At 31.1% G+C, this 14,601-nt stretch overlaps 1 protein-coding gene across 1 annotated transcript in view; it reads right to left on the bottom strand.

The window, feature by feature from the left end:
• Window positions 1–14,601, bottom strand: part of LOC145332812 (solute carrier family 35 member F3-like) — a 133,629-nt gene that overhangs the window by 26,987 nt on the left and 92,041 nt on the right. The window contains exons 12-14 of the mRNA XM_080177879.1: window positions 9,376–9,486; window positions 9,004–9,067; window positions 8,123–8,198 (exon numbers count right to left, since the gene is read on the bottom strand). Coding sequence (XP_080034005.1) covers window positions 8,123–8,198; window positions 9,004–9,067; window positions 9,376–9,486 — 251 coding nt within the window. The remainder of the gene's footprint in view (window positions 1–8,122; window positions 8,199–9,003; window positions 9,068–9,375; window positions 9,487–14,601) is intronic.

Below are 14,601 nucleotides of genomic sequence, written 5' to 3'. Positions count from 1 at the left end.
GCGAGATTCTTCGGGACAGACAAAAAACGCTTACTACTTTATATAATAGGATGAATATATCAGATTATTAATTGCAAATTGTGTCTTTTATAAATTTGATATTGATTTTTTTTGTAGCACGACTGACAAACTATATTTTCTTCATAAAGCTACGGACTACAGGCTAAAGTCAATTATAGAGTAGCTACTAAATTTAAGTTTGATAATTCCTGTAGAATGCTCGTATTAAGGTTGTAAACACCACAAACAGAATTTTAATCAACTTTAAACAGCTTTCGTAAAACTTTTCAAGCATATTTCTGAAAAATTTTTTACCGGTTCATTGATAGCCCACTATTAAAAAGCTTTTTATATTGCCTATAAAAAATTACGTTATACTGGCCTACCATTGGTCAATTAAAATATACATATAGACAGGCCTGTTATTGAAAATTTAGTCTGTGTATTGGCCTATCATTGGTCATTTTTATTGTATGACATAATTTATTTTATAGGCATTATAAAGAGCTTCCACTATTAATCCTAAAAAATGGAAACATCATAAAAAATTTGATAAATCTATCTATGTAAAAGGACCTACAGATAATGGTTGATGAATTAAAATGTGGGAAGAAAGCAAAAAATGGTTAAACTTATTTAAAGTCCAACCTTTGTCTGATAGTCTTAAATATTAATAGAAATTAAGATCAACTGAAAATTGACGCATGCATACTATACACGATAAATAACAAGGCAACCGCCTTGCATAGCAGCAGTAAGTAATCAACCCTCTCAACAATTTTGGCTCTTAAAAGAGGATTAATAGTTATTTCTCGCATCGTATTATAAACATATTTCTGCGGATACAATGAACATTTTTATATACGTAGGAAACTGGATATAATACGATGCTAGACATAATTTTTTCGTATTGATGAGAACTGGTTCTAATCCCCCAGATATTAATCGGTTTTGAAGCAATAATGAAAATGGTTTTGACTTTGTGTGGATATTCCAAGCAAGTGTTGAATTTATATGAATGAATTCGTAGGGATATAATACATTCTTCATAATACAGGGTTGTTCACAAAAAAAAATATCTTTTTTACACTGACAGGGCCAAAAAGTTTTCTTAAAAAAACAAGTAATTTTTGGGTTATTTTACATATATTTTATAGATTTAAAACTAGAAACCCATTTTTTTGTGAAATAAAATATGTAGAAACTTATTATTCAAATATGCAAAAAGAATATACATAAGTAATGTTAATTAAAAAAAAAGTTTATATGTAAAAAGTTTCAAAATTCCTTCTGTAAAAAAATATTTAAAAATAACAATAAACGAGAACTTTTATTATTTAAATAACTTTCCAGTATGGTTTCAAAACTAATTTATATCTGTTTTCAAGCCATATTGAAAAATCATGTATCATATCCACTAAGGGCCAACTTAAATCTTCATTTTCATTTTTCTATCTATAGCTGTATATAATTCTAACAAAATAACTATTCCAGAATAGTTTTAGAACATCTTGTATGTAAAACCATATGTTTATAGTGATGATATTATTCCAAATATGCAAAGTGCATAACTCTACTAGATAGTACCTTTATAGACTGATCAAATATGCATAGTGTATAATTCTATTAGACAATATTCTAATAGACTGATCAAATATGAATAGTGTATAATTCTACTAGACAATGCTCATATAGACTGCATTACATTTATATTTTTTCAATGGATTTATTAATACTTAGATCTTAAACTAAATTATCTATCCTTATACTAAAGTAACAGGATGTCTATGTGTCTGTCTGTGTGTACCGAAGGATCTCGCTAACCGCTGAACCGATCGGGTTCTCCTTAACAGGGTAGCTTCTCATAAGTCCCGGGAAGGTTTATAACTATTTTGGGGGAGGGTACCACCACCCTCCCAAGAGAAATGACAAAAAAATCGAAATTTTAAAAAATTTAGAGGAGACTTCAACGTCAAATAAAGAGGTATCGTCATAAAAATTAACTTTAACAAACAAAAACATTTAAAGTGCCACTAGAGGCCTCTAGGGGCGTAGCCGCTAGTAATCTAATATAGTGAAACTTGTAGATGGCTGAAATGACGACCCCCTAATCTGGATACTGGATGAACAAACTGACCAATAAATTATGTCCATGATAGCAACCTAAACTGACGTTTTAAAACATTATTAAGACTACTCAAAGTTAAATATATTGTCGAAGGCTTTGTTAAGTTCTAAAATGCATTAATTGCATACATAATTTCAAAATAATGAATTTATTATTGCTTGGATATTGCACCAGATTTTCATGTGCTATACTAAAGTGAAACGCGCAAGTGGCTAAAATAACGATATCTGTCATACAACCCTTTACCCCAACCCCTCCCCTACTACTGGATGAATGTATACTTTACTGAAATTGGGAGGATATTGAGCTGTAAATTATACTGGTACCCAAAGTTTTATAACGATGTTATCTGATTTGATTGCTCAAAAACTTTGAGTAATTTATTTTGAATTTTGAATTGCTGTTTCAAAAAATGATGTGTTCTAACTTTTAAACCTTAAATTTTATTTTACAGTAGAGATAATTTTGTTTATCATCATTGGATTTATATATTGCATATTGTCTTATCCCTTAAGATTACTGTTCTATTGCATAGTAAATCCCATCATATCAAAATTTAAATCCCTCAACTTATTCAAACTTAGTTTTTGACCATTTCTCAAATATTTCTAAGTATAAACTCTTATTTTATTTGTGTACTTTTGAATTAAGATGCAGAGAGAGAGATAGGGGACAGTGAGCTGTTTATTACACTAGTCCCTAAAGTTTTATAATAACATTTTCTTATTTGTTAGCTCAACAACTTTGGGGACTAGTGTAATAAACAGCCCCTATCCCCTCTCTCTCTGGTAACCTACAAAACACTTGCTAAAAAATAATTTTTACCCAAATATTAAATAAAGTAAAAATAAGCTAATTATCTGAGACACCTAGATATGGGGATAATATAATTATTATCAATTGGATCTTACACCAGATTATCATATACTCTAATAAAGTTAAACTTGTAGCTGGCTAAATATCGATCACCCACCCACATCCAACCCCTTTACCATTTCCTCTCCCCTGCTGCTGGATAAACGAACTGACCAATAATGCATGTCTATAGAAGCAACCCAAATTGAATACAACTTATGGTATTTTTATTGAAATTTTAATAGTTGGTTTATAAAATTGAGTGTTCAAACGTTCCAACCAATAATTGTAATCTACAGAATGGATAATTCTGCATATCATCATTGGGAATGTGCATCAATTTAGCGGCCATTGTCTTATCCCTTTATATCCCTGATCTGATGGTCATTCATTAATATTAGGCTAGACGAAATGACACTACATAAATGGATACAAACAAGGATGACAACATCCATAAGTAGCGAAGCACAAAAAATTGTGGATGGGAATACGTAGAAGTAGATTTAAAGTGTATTTATTAAAATCAAGAATAGATTTTTTGGAGAAAATAAACACGAAACCTTGTTTTACTTTGTATGATGAAGACGGTTAAAGTAAATTACATACTAGATGCACATAACAATGGGAAAAAAATATTTTGAAACTATTAATGCAAAAAAGTTTTAAAAGTGGACCAAAAATACTAAAGATATGGGGAAATATGTCAAACACATAAAAAAAGCCAAAAACCTGCTAAAAGGCAGTTTGACCGCCATTATTTCTTTTCTTAAAACGCCAGAAATCTAATTTTAATATCTTTAACTGAAAATTTTTGGAAAAATGGACCATAAACACGAAAGATATGGGTAAAAATATGAAAAATATAAAAAAAGCCAAAAACCTGCAAAAAGGCAGTCTGACTGTAATTGTTGTTTTCTTCAAACGACAGGAAATTTAATTTTGATATCTTTAACTGAAAAAATTTTGAAAATCGGACCATAAACACCAAAGATATGGGGAAATGTGAAAAATATAAAAATAGCCAAAAACCTGCAAAAAGGCAGTCTGACCGTCATTTTTGTTTTACAAATAAAATAGATAGACAAATAGATAGATGTACAGCTATGAATACATATTTTAAAAACCAATATGTTCCAAAATATCTATAATAGTTATTTCTCGGATCGTATTATTAACAGCTTTCCGCAGATATAGAATGTACAATTATAAGATTAAAACCATTTTTTTATCCCAAAGGTACCGAAGGCGCGGGATAAAAAAAAAACTGGTTTTAATCTTATGATTGTACATTTTTCTCGTATTCATTCTAATCCGGTGGATAGGAACCGGTTCTCATCCACACGAAAAAACTATGTCTAGCATCGTATTATATCCAGCTTTCTACGAATATAAAAATGTACAATCATAAGATTAAAACCAGTTTTTTTAGCCGGTGCCTTCGGCACCTCGGGGCTAAAAAAACTAGTTTTAATCTCATAATTGTACATTCTATATCCACGGAAAGCCGTTTATGATACGATGCGAGAAATAACTATTAAATTTAAATTCGTCTTCAACTTTAGTTTTACATTGACACCTGAAGAGTAAAAAACATGCACGAAACAATTTGTAATGTCTGAATACATATGTAAAATTCATAGTTTGTTTGTGAGTTAACCTCTTATGAATAAAGATATTAGATTGTTTAATAGATAGAGAGAAAGATATATAGATAAATTAATTAATAAAAAACAAGGATGACAACATCCATAAAAGCGAAGCACTGAAACGGTAGAACAAACGGACATTAACACTCGTATAGTGTCTGAACTGAATAATCAGAATATGAAAGTATCGAAAGAGTCAAAGTAAAATTGTACGTAAATTTGCTGAAAAACTGCTGGATACAGGATAATGTTTATGGACATACTTACATTTATAACTACTTGATTATAGAGTTGCTCAGCTTATACTATTGTTCTTTGTTGTTCCAGGAATCAATATACCAAAAATCAGATCAAACGGATATTTAGATCCAGACAAATTTGTTGTTAAAATAGTAGAAAAAAAACATGTTTAAAATGGACATATGGACATTCTTGTAATGATTATAGAGTTGCTACGCCTTCTAAATCGTACCTAACTACTATAGAAATCATCATGCAAAGTTTGAAATCGATAGGACAATTCTAACCTGCTTTAATTAACGAATAAAAGCTATCTATCTCGGACGGACGTACGGAAGGACGGACGGACGGACGAACGGATGGACGGACCGACCTTAATTATAGAAAAGCTTCGCTTTTAAAAGGATAGACTGAAAGATAATTTATAGTTAAACTGATAAGTAGATAGATAAGTTGATTAATTTGGTGATAGTTATAGAGATTAGATTGATGGAAGGATAGATATAGATGAATAGATAGATTGAAAGATTAATAGATAGATTTATAGAAAAAAAAAACTAAATAATTAGCTGGTTAAAGAAAAGTACATAAAAATAATTTATTTTTGATCCCTTGTTTATCAGATAGAATAATAAGTGTGCATTAAGATCAGCAGAAAGTCAGTTAGCAATAAATTTACAAGGATGTCCAAGCTTTTTAAAGGGGGGTTTACTTTAGGGTTTTAAAGGTTTTAGGCGCCGTAATCTAATGTATTTATTGAAATATTGAGTGGAGTAAAATTAGTTTTCAAAGTTTGAGGGGGGGTAAATGCCTCTTTACCCCACAAACCCCCTGGGACTTTTACTTTTTTTTAATAATATGTAGCGAAGCAATATCAATAGGAAAATCAGGTAAATTTTATCTGTTAGTTTGATGGTTCATTTATTTAATTTAAAATCTGTTATTTACAAACGTTCTCATAACTATGTAAAAAAGTATGGTCAATCTAACAGATCTATAGTATATATATGTATATACAGATAACTACCTGCCCCCACTTTTCCAAGTACCTATTTTGCCTGCTAACAATTTGTTTTCTGCTATTTGGCTGTGTTAATATACCCGCTTGATTTTCAAAGATCCAATTGAGAGTCGGCACTAGGTCCTTGGGATTGGGACATACGGTTATTTGACCCCTTCCCCCTCTAGTGTTTTACTCTAATGTTAATCCTAAAAATCTATGTTTTTTTGCTGATTTGATGTAGCACCTATTTTCCAATGTTAAGTTAGATCACGAAACCAAAAAGGTGTGTATTCAATTGCGCAAATGTATCATTAAAATATATGAAAACGCATTATATTACAGAATTGGATATGGAATACGTGGATTATGACAGGTATAATCCCTTTCGTGACAACTACTGTTAAGGGGCGTTTCGTCGTATTTCTAGCCCCTGCAGGGCCAAAGCCGAACCCTGAGGGGCAATCACCTAACCTAAAATAAACTATTAAACGGCGTTGTCACGAAAGCGACTATACCCGAATTTTTTGGATAGGTTGATAATATAGTTCTTAGATGTTGGTCAATTCGTTCCTCAATGATCAGTGAAGGGGCTGGGGGGGGGGGGAGGGGGAATTGTTTTATATGCAAGCTTGGAGAAACAATTTATCAGGGTATAATAGAATTTCTCACAATATTCACGTATTCTTTATCCATTATTCAAACTGTTGCCAAAAAAAGATTAAGCTATTTTAATTATATAAAATATTAGCGTTTTTGATATTTTGCAGAAATGAATTGACACTCAATCGAACGAGGTTTGCCGATATTATTATTAAAAGCGTAGCAGCTCTATATACAAGTGTCTGTTTTTTTTATGTATTGTTCTATTTATTGAAACCTATATATTATACCATAATTAGAGAGAGGGGACAATGGGCTGTTTATTACACTAGTCCCCATAGTTTTATATTTATAAGAAAATAAAACTTGTAGCTGGCTAAAATAAAGATACCTTCATCCACCCCCGTTAACCCATCCCCTCGCATCCTACTGTATGAACGAATTGACCAATAAATGATGGCCATGTGAGCAAGCAGAAGTTATGACAAATTTTTCCCATGCCATAATTTTACATGTATATTCTAAATTAATTACTACAAAAGCTTTGTTCTTAGGGATAACAAAAATAAAATTAATATTAAAATTTTTCATGTAACTATCCACAGAAAACTCACTTTAAAGAAGCAATGTACAGGTAGTTGGTGAGGACAGATAACAGACAGATAACAGACAGATAGCAGACAGATAACAAACAGATAACAGAAAGATAACAGACAGATAACAGACAGTTAACAGACAGGATAACAGACAGATAACAGACAAATAACAAACAGATAACAGACAGATAACAGACAAATAACAAACAGATAACAGACAGATATTAAACAGATAACAGACAGATAACAGACAGATAACAGACATATAACAGACAGATAACAGACAGATAATAGACAGATAACAAACAGATAACAGAAAGATAACAGACAGATAACAAACAGTTAACAGACAGAATAACAGACAGATAACAGAGAGATAACAAACAGATAACAGACAGATAACAGACAAATAACAAACAGATAACAGACAGATATTAAACAGATAACAGACAGATAACAGACAGATAACAGACAGATAACAGACAGATAGCAGACAGATAACAAACAGATAACAGACAGATAACAGACAGATAACAGACATATAACATACAAATAATAGACAGATAACAGACAGATAACAGACAGAACACAGACAGAACACAGACAGATAACAGACAGATAACAGACAGATAACAGACAGATAACAGACAGATAACAGACAGATAATAGACAGAAAACATACAGATAACAGACAGATAATAGACAGAAAACATACAGATAACAGACAGATAACAATCATATAACAGACATATAACAGACAGATTAATGACAGATAACAGACAGATAACATACATTTAACAGACAGATAACAGACAGATAACAGACAGAACACAGACAGATAACAGACAGATAACAGACAGATAATAGACAGATAACAGACAGACAACAGACAGATAACAGACAGATAACAGACAGATGACAGACAGATACCAGACAGATAACAGACAGATAACAGACAGATAACAGACAGATAACAGACAGATAACAGACAGATAACAGACAGATAACAGACAGATAACAGACAGACAACAGACAGATAACAGACAGAACTTACTTTAAAGAAGCAATGTACAGGTAGTTGGTGAGGACAGATAACAAACAGAACATTATACAACGTCCCAGAAAACTTCCTGAAAATAATAAAAATTAATTCAATAGCGAAATATTCTTTTAAACCTTACTTACTCTATACATTTTGCAAGCTATTTTTTAATTCGAACTGTCCGTTCGTCTGTACTTAACGCTACTCGGCTACTTTTTAAGATAAACAGCTAGGTACAATTTAGAAAGTGTAGCCAAAAAAGTCCATACGTCCATTTAAACATATTGATTTTTAAATAATTTTGACATAAAATTTTCATGTGATATGATTATCATTGATCTGATTTTTGGAATATGATTCCCAAAACAATAAATTAAAAGATTATATGCGAAGCATCTCTGTAATCAAGTCCTAAAAATGTAAGTATGTCCTTAAACATTCTCCATTATCTGACACAGTTTTTCAACAAATTTTCTTTTTACGACTTTTATACATTCCTTTTCTGACACTCTGCTAGTGTTAATGTTCGTTTGTCCTATCGTTTTAGAGCTTCACTTTTATGGATGTTGTCATCCTTGTTTAACAGTACTAATGAGAAACATTCAGGATATATGTAATTTTCTTAGTCCGTCTGTCTGTCGGTTAAACTACAAAAAAAGAGGTCAGCTTATAGTGCCTATAAAAAATGACGTCATACAATACAAGTGAACAATGATAGGCCAATATATATTTTATTTTTGATCATTGGTCATTTATATTGTATGACGTCATTTTTTTGTAGGCACTATAAGCTGCTTTTAAATAAAGGCTTGATGATTTTCTGTTAAGACTTAGAACTGGTTCTGATCCTGTGGTAAATAACCGGATTTGAAGCCCTTTTGTAAAATATTTACCTAAGCTGAAACCCTTTTCTTTGTATGTGAATACTGCTGATCTTAGAACAGCACCTATCTTTACCTTAAAAAATAAAAATAAACATAAAATTTATATGTAGTTTTATATGATATTTTTTTTATAATAAGAGTCCATATCTTCATAGGATAGCACGATGATTCCTCTAACAATTAGGTTCAGTTTAGGAAGCGAAGCAACTCTCAGAAAGTCTATACCTCTATTCAAAAATGATGATTTGTAAAGTTAGACAACAATTTATTATATATTGTAATCATCCTATTTCTCTTACTTTTAGACCAATGATTCCTGGGACAACAAGGTACAATATTTTAAAGAGATATCTTGCAAAAGTGTAGAAAAAATTGTGTTACCTTATTTTTACAAAAACAAGAACAAGAGACAATAGAAATCATGTAGAGCGGAAAGAACAACAATGTCCACGTTGTACAAAACCAGGTGGTCAAAAATGGCGCGTTGTACACCTAAAAAAAGTTGTTATATAAAGTAGTACAGCTACTCTACAATTAGAATGTGTCGTAGGAACATCTATAATTCAGGTCAGCTGGATTTTAGTTTCCGATTATGTACGTATCAACCTCATTCTATCTCAATATCTACTACTAGCTAAAAAGCTTCAAACTTCCTCCCAAAAAATAAAAATTTTAAATGATAATGTATAAATCGTTTATACATTGTAACGCATTTCAATAGTTGGGTTATCTGTCATATAACTTTGGAAAATAGGTAAAAATGGGTAATACATTTTCAGTTCATCATAATTCAAATACAGCCTACACTTAAAGGGAGTGTGAAGCTAAAACTTTCTGTTAATATACGAAAAGAAGGGTGTTTTTAAAACAACATTAACTAAAAAAAATATCTGAAAGTTCCTTGTGAAAAAAAATATTGACTTTTTAAACCTGAAAAAACCTTGTTGGGGAAGGGAAGAAAATTTTTTTAAGCTGCTTTGACTACATTTTTACTGTTTAAATCTATTTCCAATGACAATTTGGTTATAAAATATAGCTTAAAAGTTTTCCTAACAGTGTCTAATTAGTTATGTTATATCGAATTTTTATTTTACTGTTTTGTTACTGTGTAATTGTCGATAAATGAAGCATTTTAAAATGGAAATTATCTGTATAATGTCTAGATTAGGCTAGTACTTCCATCCAAATCCTTATACCAATTTATAGAATATATAGAATTAGACAAATTTCTCCTGAGTATTTTTTTCCGTTTTCATTTTAGTTACTTATCATAGTATAAAAGAATAAAAGTTTGTTTTTCATAGTCTTATAATGCTGTAATTATATTTATTGCAAAATAGTTTGATAAAAATGAATAAATACATATGTTTTTTACAAATACTCATTTGGGTATGGGTTAAAAATTACGACTAATATTTTGTCCATCTCTACCTCTACAGAAAAATTTGTAGCAGCTGACTTTTGTTATTGTTTTGTAGCAGATTTGATTTCCGAGTTTGTTTCATATTTGATTTGATTTTTTAGATTAAAATGAGTTTTTAAAACATATTAACATTTTTTAGTTTTTTATAATATGAAAGACAAAATTAGTGAATGCAGAATAGTTAAAAACTATAAGTCATACAAACCAAAATTGGAAACGTAGTAGGGCTTCCCTTAAATATTTTTGAAGAATCAGGATTTTTATATTTCATATATATTATATATGTTTAAGTACAATAAACGAAGCGTAGCCTTTCTAATATGATCATTCCTAGAAAATAGTTAATTAAGTCCTATTAAATTGTGATGATTTTTTATGTTTTTTGATGAGATTATGTTATACTCTTATACCATATTAATTCAATTGCCTTAATATTCTATATTTTTTGGATTAACATAGAGTATAGTTAGACGACAATACCTTTATAACATTTGTCATGTATCATATAATATTAAAAATCCTAGAATATGTTTGATTTTACATTTTAAAATTTCAGAAATTAAGAATATGATTAACATCAAAGTTGAACCACATCCGTATTACTTAAATTTGTGAAAGGTAAATATTTGATACAGATTAAGATGAAAGCCAAAGCACGTCCCCGATTGGCTTGTAATAAATATGGATTTATTTTTTATTGATCCAAATTGTTTGAACATGAATGTATAGGATATTTATTTACTTTATTATTTACTAGCGGCTACGCCCCTAGAGGCCTCTAGCGGTACTTGAGAGGAGAGTTGAATACCAAACCCCATTTTTTAAAATTTAGTTTTTTTTTTTTGGGGGGGGGGGGGGTTAGGGGGTATTTTTTTCTACGGGCGATTTCTCTTGGGAGTGTGGTGGTAGCCTACCCCAAAATAATTATAAACCTTCCCGGGACCTATGGGAAGCTGCCCTGTGAAGGAGAACCAGATCAGTTCAGTGGTTAGCGAGATCCTTAGGTACAGAGAAACAAAGACCCTGTTACTTTATTATAAGGATTTACGTCAATCATGTTTAAATTGAATTAACAACACCTTCTAATCAGTGGCGTGCACAGGGTTTTGTCAGGGGGTTGTGAAGCGCAAAAAAAAATTTGACTCCTCCTCATACAAAAATCGATGGGGCTGTATAACAGACAACAAAAGGGTGTATTTTTTATGACAGCGGGTTGCCTACACCCCCCTATATGTCCATCCACCCACTCAAAAATCAAAGTGTCGATCCCTGAATTGAATAATAGATGTGCGAATTGCGCAATTTTTTTTACATCCCTCAAAATTAAAATCAGCCCAAGCTTGACATATACGTTGTCTTAAAACTATCTAATTAAAACTATTTTTTTCTTTAGATAATGGCAACGACGGTGATATCAGAAAAACTGAAGATAATCATTCAAAATCACTTTGTTGAAAGCTCAATATTTTGGGTTTTGAAATAGCAGAGCTTTGTTTTTAAAAATTAAATCATGATACTGGATAATTCAATACTTAAATACATGTATAACTTTTGTGATTTTTTGTCATATTTTTTAATTCAATGATATTACACCTACACATTGCAGTAAACAAAACATTTAATATTGTTTTAATTGCTATTAATTTTTTATTTTTATAACAGATTTGAGATTTAATTTGAATGTCCAGAAACTATAAAAGAGGGGAGGCGGAAGTGACATTTTTAAACCTAAACTAAAAGTCAAAGGAACGCAACTAAATAAAGAGTTACAGCTCTGTGATTTGACATGGCAGTTGCGGAATTGTGAGGAAATGACAGAAGAACCGCCGCTCCCGCCAAAAAACGCTGTTTTCCGCCGAATTTTTATCGCCCTTTCTCGCCAAATGCAAATATAAGGAACGTCAGGAAAGTGGAGGGCTGCTAATGCAATAGTTGAGAATTGTGGTTTTACTGGAAGTATGAAGTATAAATAGATTTACACTTGACACTTGCAATCTTGATATTGACATGTTTGAAATATTCCAAGTGTCAAGTGAACATATAAGGGAAATTTATATGGAAAAAAATATCTTAGATGATTGAAAATTGTCTAATTTAGCGAGAAAAGGCAAATATAAATTTCGGCGGAAAACGGCGGTTTTCGGCGGGAGCGGTGGTTCAACCGCCGTTGCTTCATATTTCCATATTGTACCTCTACAAAACAACTGCCATGTCAAATCTAAGAGCTGTAACTCTTTATTTAATTGAATTTCTTTGACTTTTATATTTGGTTTAAAAAAATTGTCACTTCCACCCTCTCCCTTATTTCCAGTTTGGCTTCATATCTTAAACATTTTTATTTTTATATTTGCAGAATGCTATCTATAATATGATGCGATAAATAACTATTCTCATCTGAATATTGAATTGCAATTGTTAAATGCACTTCATGGAAACATTTTTTTTATAATTTCTACCTATGGATTTTATCTTTCTTTTAATTTCACCTGAAAATGACATGGAATGACTCCTTTAAATATTGTATAACACAACTTTGATCATTGTTTGTATTTATTTGTAAAGATTGAAGTTACTGTTATATGTTTTTTATGTTTTGATAAATAAAATACTTATTTTAGAAAGAATTTCTTGATTCATACATTCTATGAGCCAACCAAGTTTTATTTGTTGAATTTTAACCTATCCACCTTCAAATGTATTAGAAGTTAAATAAAACAATGATGACACCATCCATAAGTAGCAAAGAACGAAAATCATGAAACAAATTAACATGTTTATAAGCACGACTGACAGACAAGGGGCAAATAATGTATAGACTAGACAGGCATTTGCCAATGGAATTTTCACTGAAAATTATAGCTCTCTATCTTCATTAGCAGCCGAGAAAGTCACATTTCCCCCAAATTACAATACAAATATTATGGACATACAGGTTGAAGTTATTTTATGAGGAGAGGATAGACATGATATCTTATTTTATTGCATCTTTGAACTAAATCTTACTAAATTGTGCTGTGCGAGCATGATTATATGTTCACATGCTCTTTAGACAACCATCCCTTTGATCGCACGATCTTTTTACTGAGAACATAAATAAATATCTAAAAAATTAGTGTATTTATGGTCTTCCGATTAAATAGTCACAAGAGTTGCTTCACTTTCTAGATAATACTTCATTCTAACATTCTGAGGCAATGATTTAATTTTTGGACGTTTCTAGTATAATTGTGTGAATCCAAATGTATTTCCAAAGGTACCTAAAATTTCCCTAGGCGGTTTTTGGATATTACACTGAAAAGTTTGTAAATTACTATGCGTACATTTTTAAAAGCGAAGCTTTTCTATAATTAGGGTCGGTCCGTCCGTACGTCCGTAACGGATAGCTTTTTTCGTTAATTCAGGCATGTTAGAATTGTCCTATCGATTTCAAATTTTGCATGGTGATTCCTTTAGTAGTTAGGTACGATTTAGAAAGCGTAGCAACTCTATAATCATTACCAAAATTTCCGTACGTCCATTTTAAACATGTTGATTTTTTTACTTTTTCAACAACAAATTTTTATGTGATCTAATCATCTGTTTGATCAGATTTTTGGCATATTGATTCCTGGGACAATAAAGTATAATGTAATAAGCGAAGCAACTCTATAAACAAGTCCTTAAAATGTAAGTATGATAATGTCCATAAACATTATCCTGTATCAAGCAGTTTTTCAACAAATTTACTTACAATTTTGCTTTTACTCTTATACATTTATATTCTGATTATTCAGTTCTGACATTTTACAAGTGTTAATGTCCGTTTGTCCTACTGTTTCAGTGCTTCGCTTTTATGGATGTTGTCATCCTTGTTAAAATTCAAATTGCGCGGCTTGTGTTAATAGTAGAAAAAAGTTACGCATACCGTTAAAACCGATATGAAGTTTATATTTCGGAAATATAAAAACGATTCCTCTGCTTCGTATAGTGAGGGAACTACGTGTTAAAATGTCCCAACTGACTCGAAACTTGACTTGCCAGTAAAATTTAGGACATCTTATCACCTAGCTCCTAGATTATTTCATTGTAGCACAAGAACCGTCCTTATATTACCATGAAAATAGTTCATAGCGGTTCTAACGGTATGCATAACATTTTTCTTCTTTTAACACAAGCCGCACAATTTGAATTTTAACAAGGATGAC

This window comes from Acartia tonsa, chromosome 11 (genome assembly GCF_053477335.1).
Source record: "Acartia tonsa isolate MP-2025a chromosome 11, ASM5347733v1, whole genome shotgun sequence".
Taxonomy (NCBI): Eukaryota; Metazoa; Arthropoda; class Copepoda; order Calanoida; family Acartiidae; genus Acartia; species Acartia tonsa.
The sequence above is the reverse complement of the archived record's forward strand: the minus strand, read 5'-3'. Positions and strand labels throughout refer to the sequence as shown.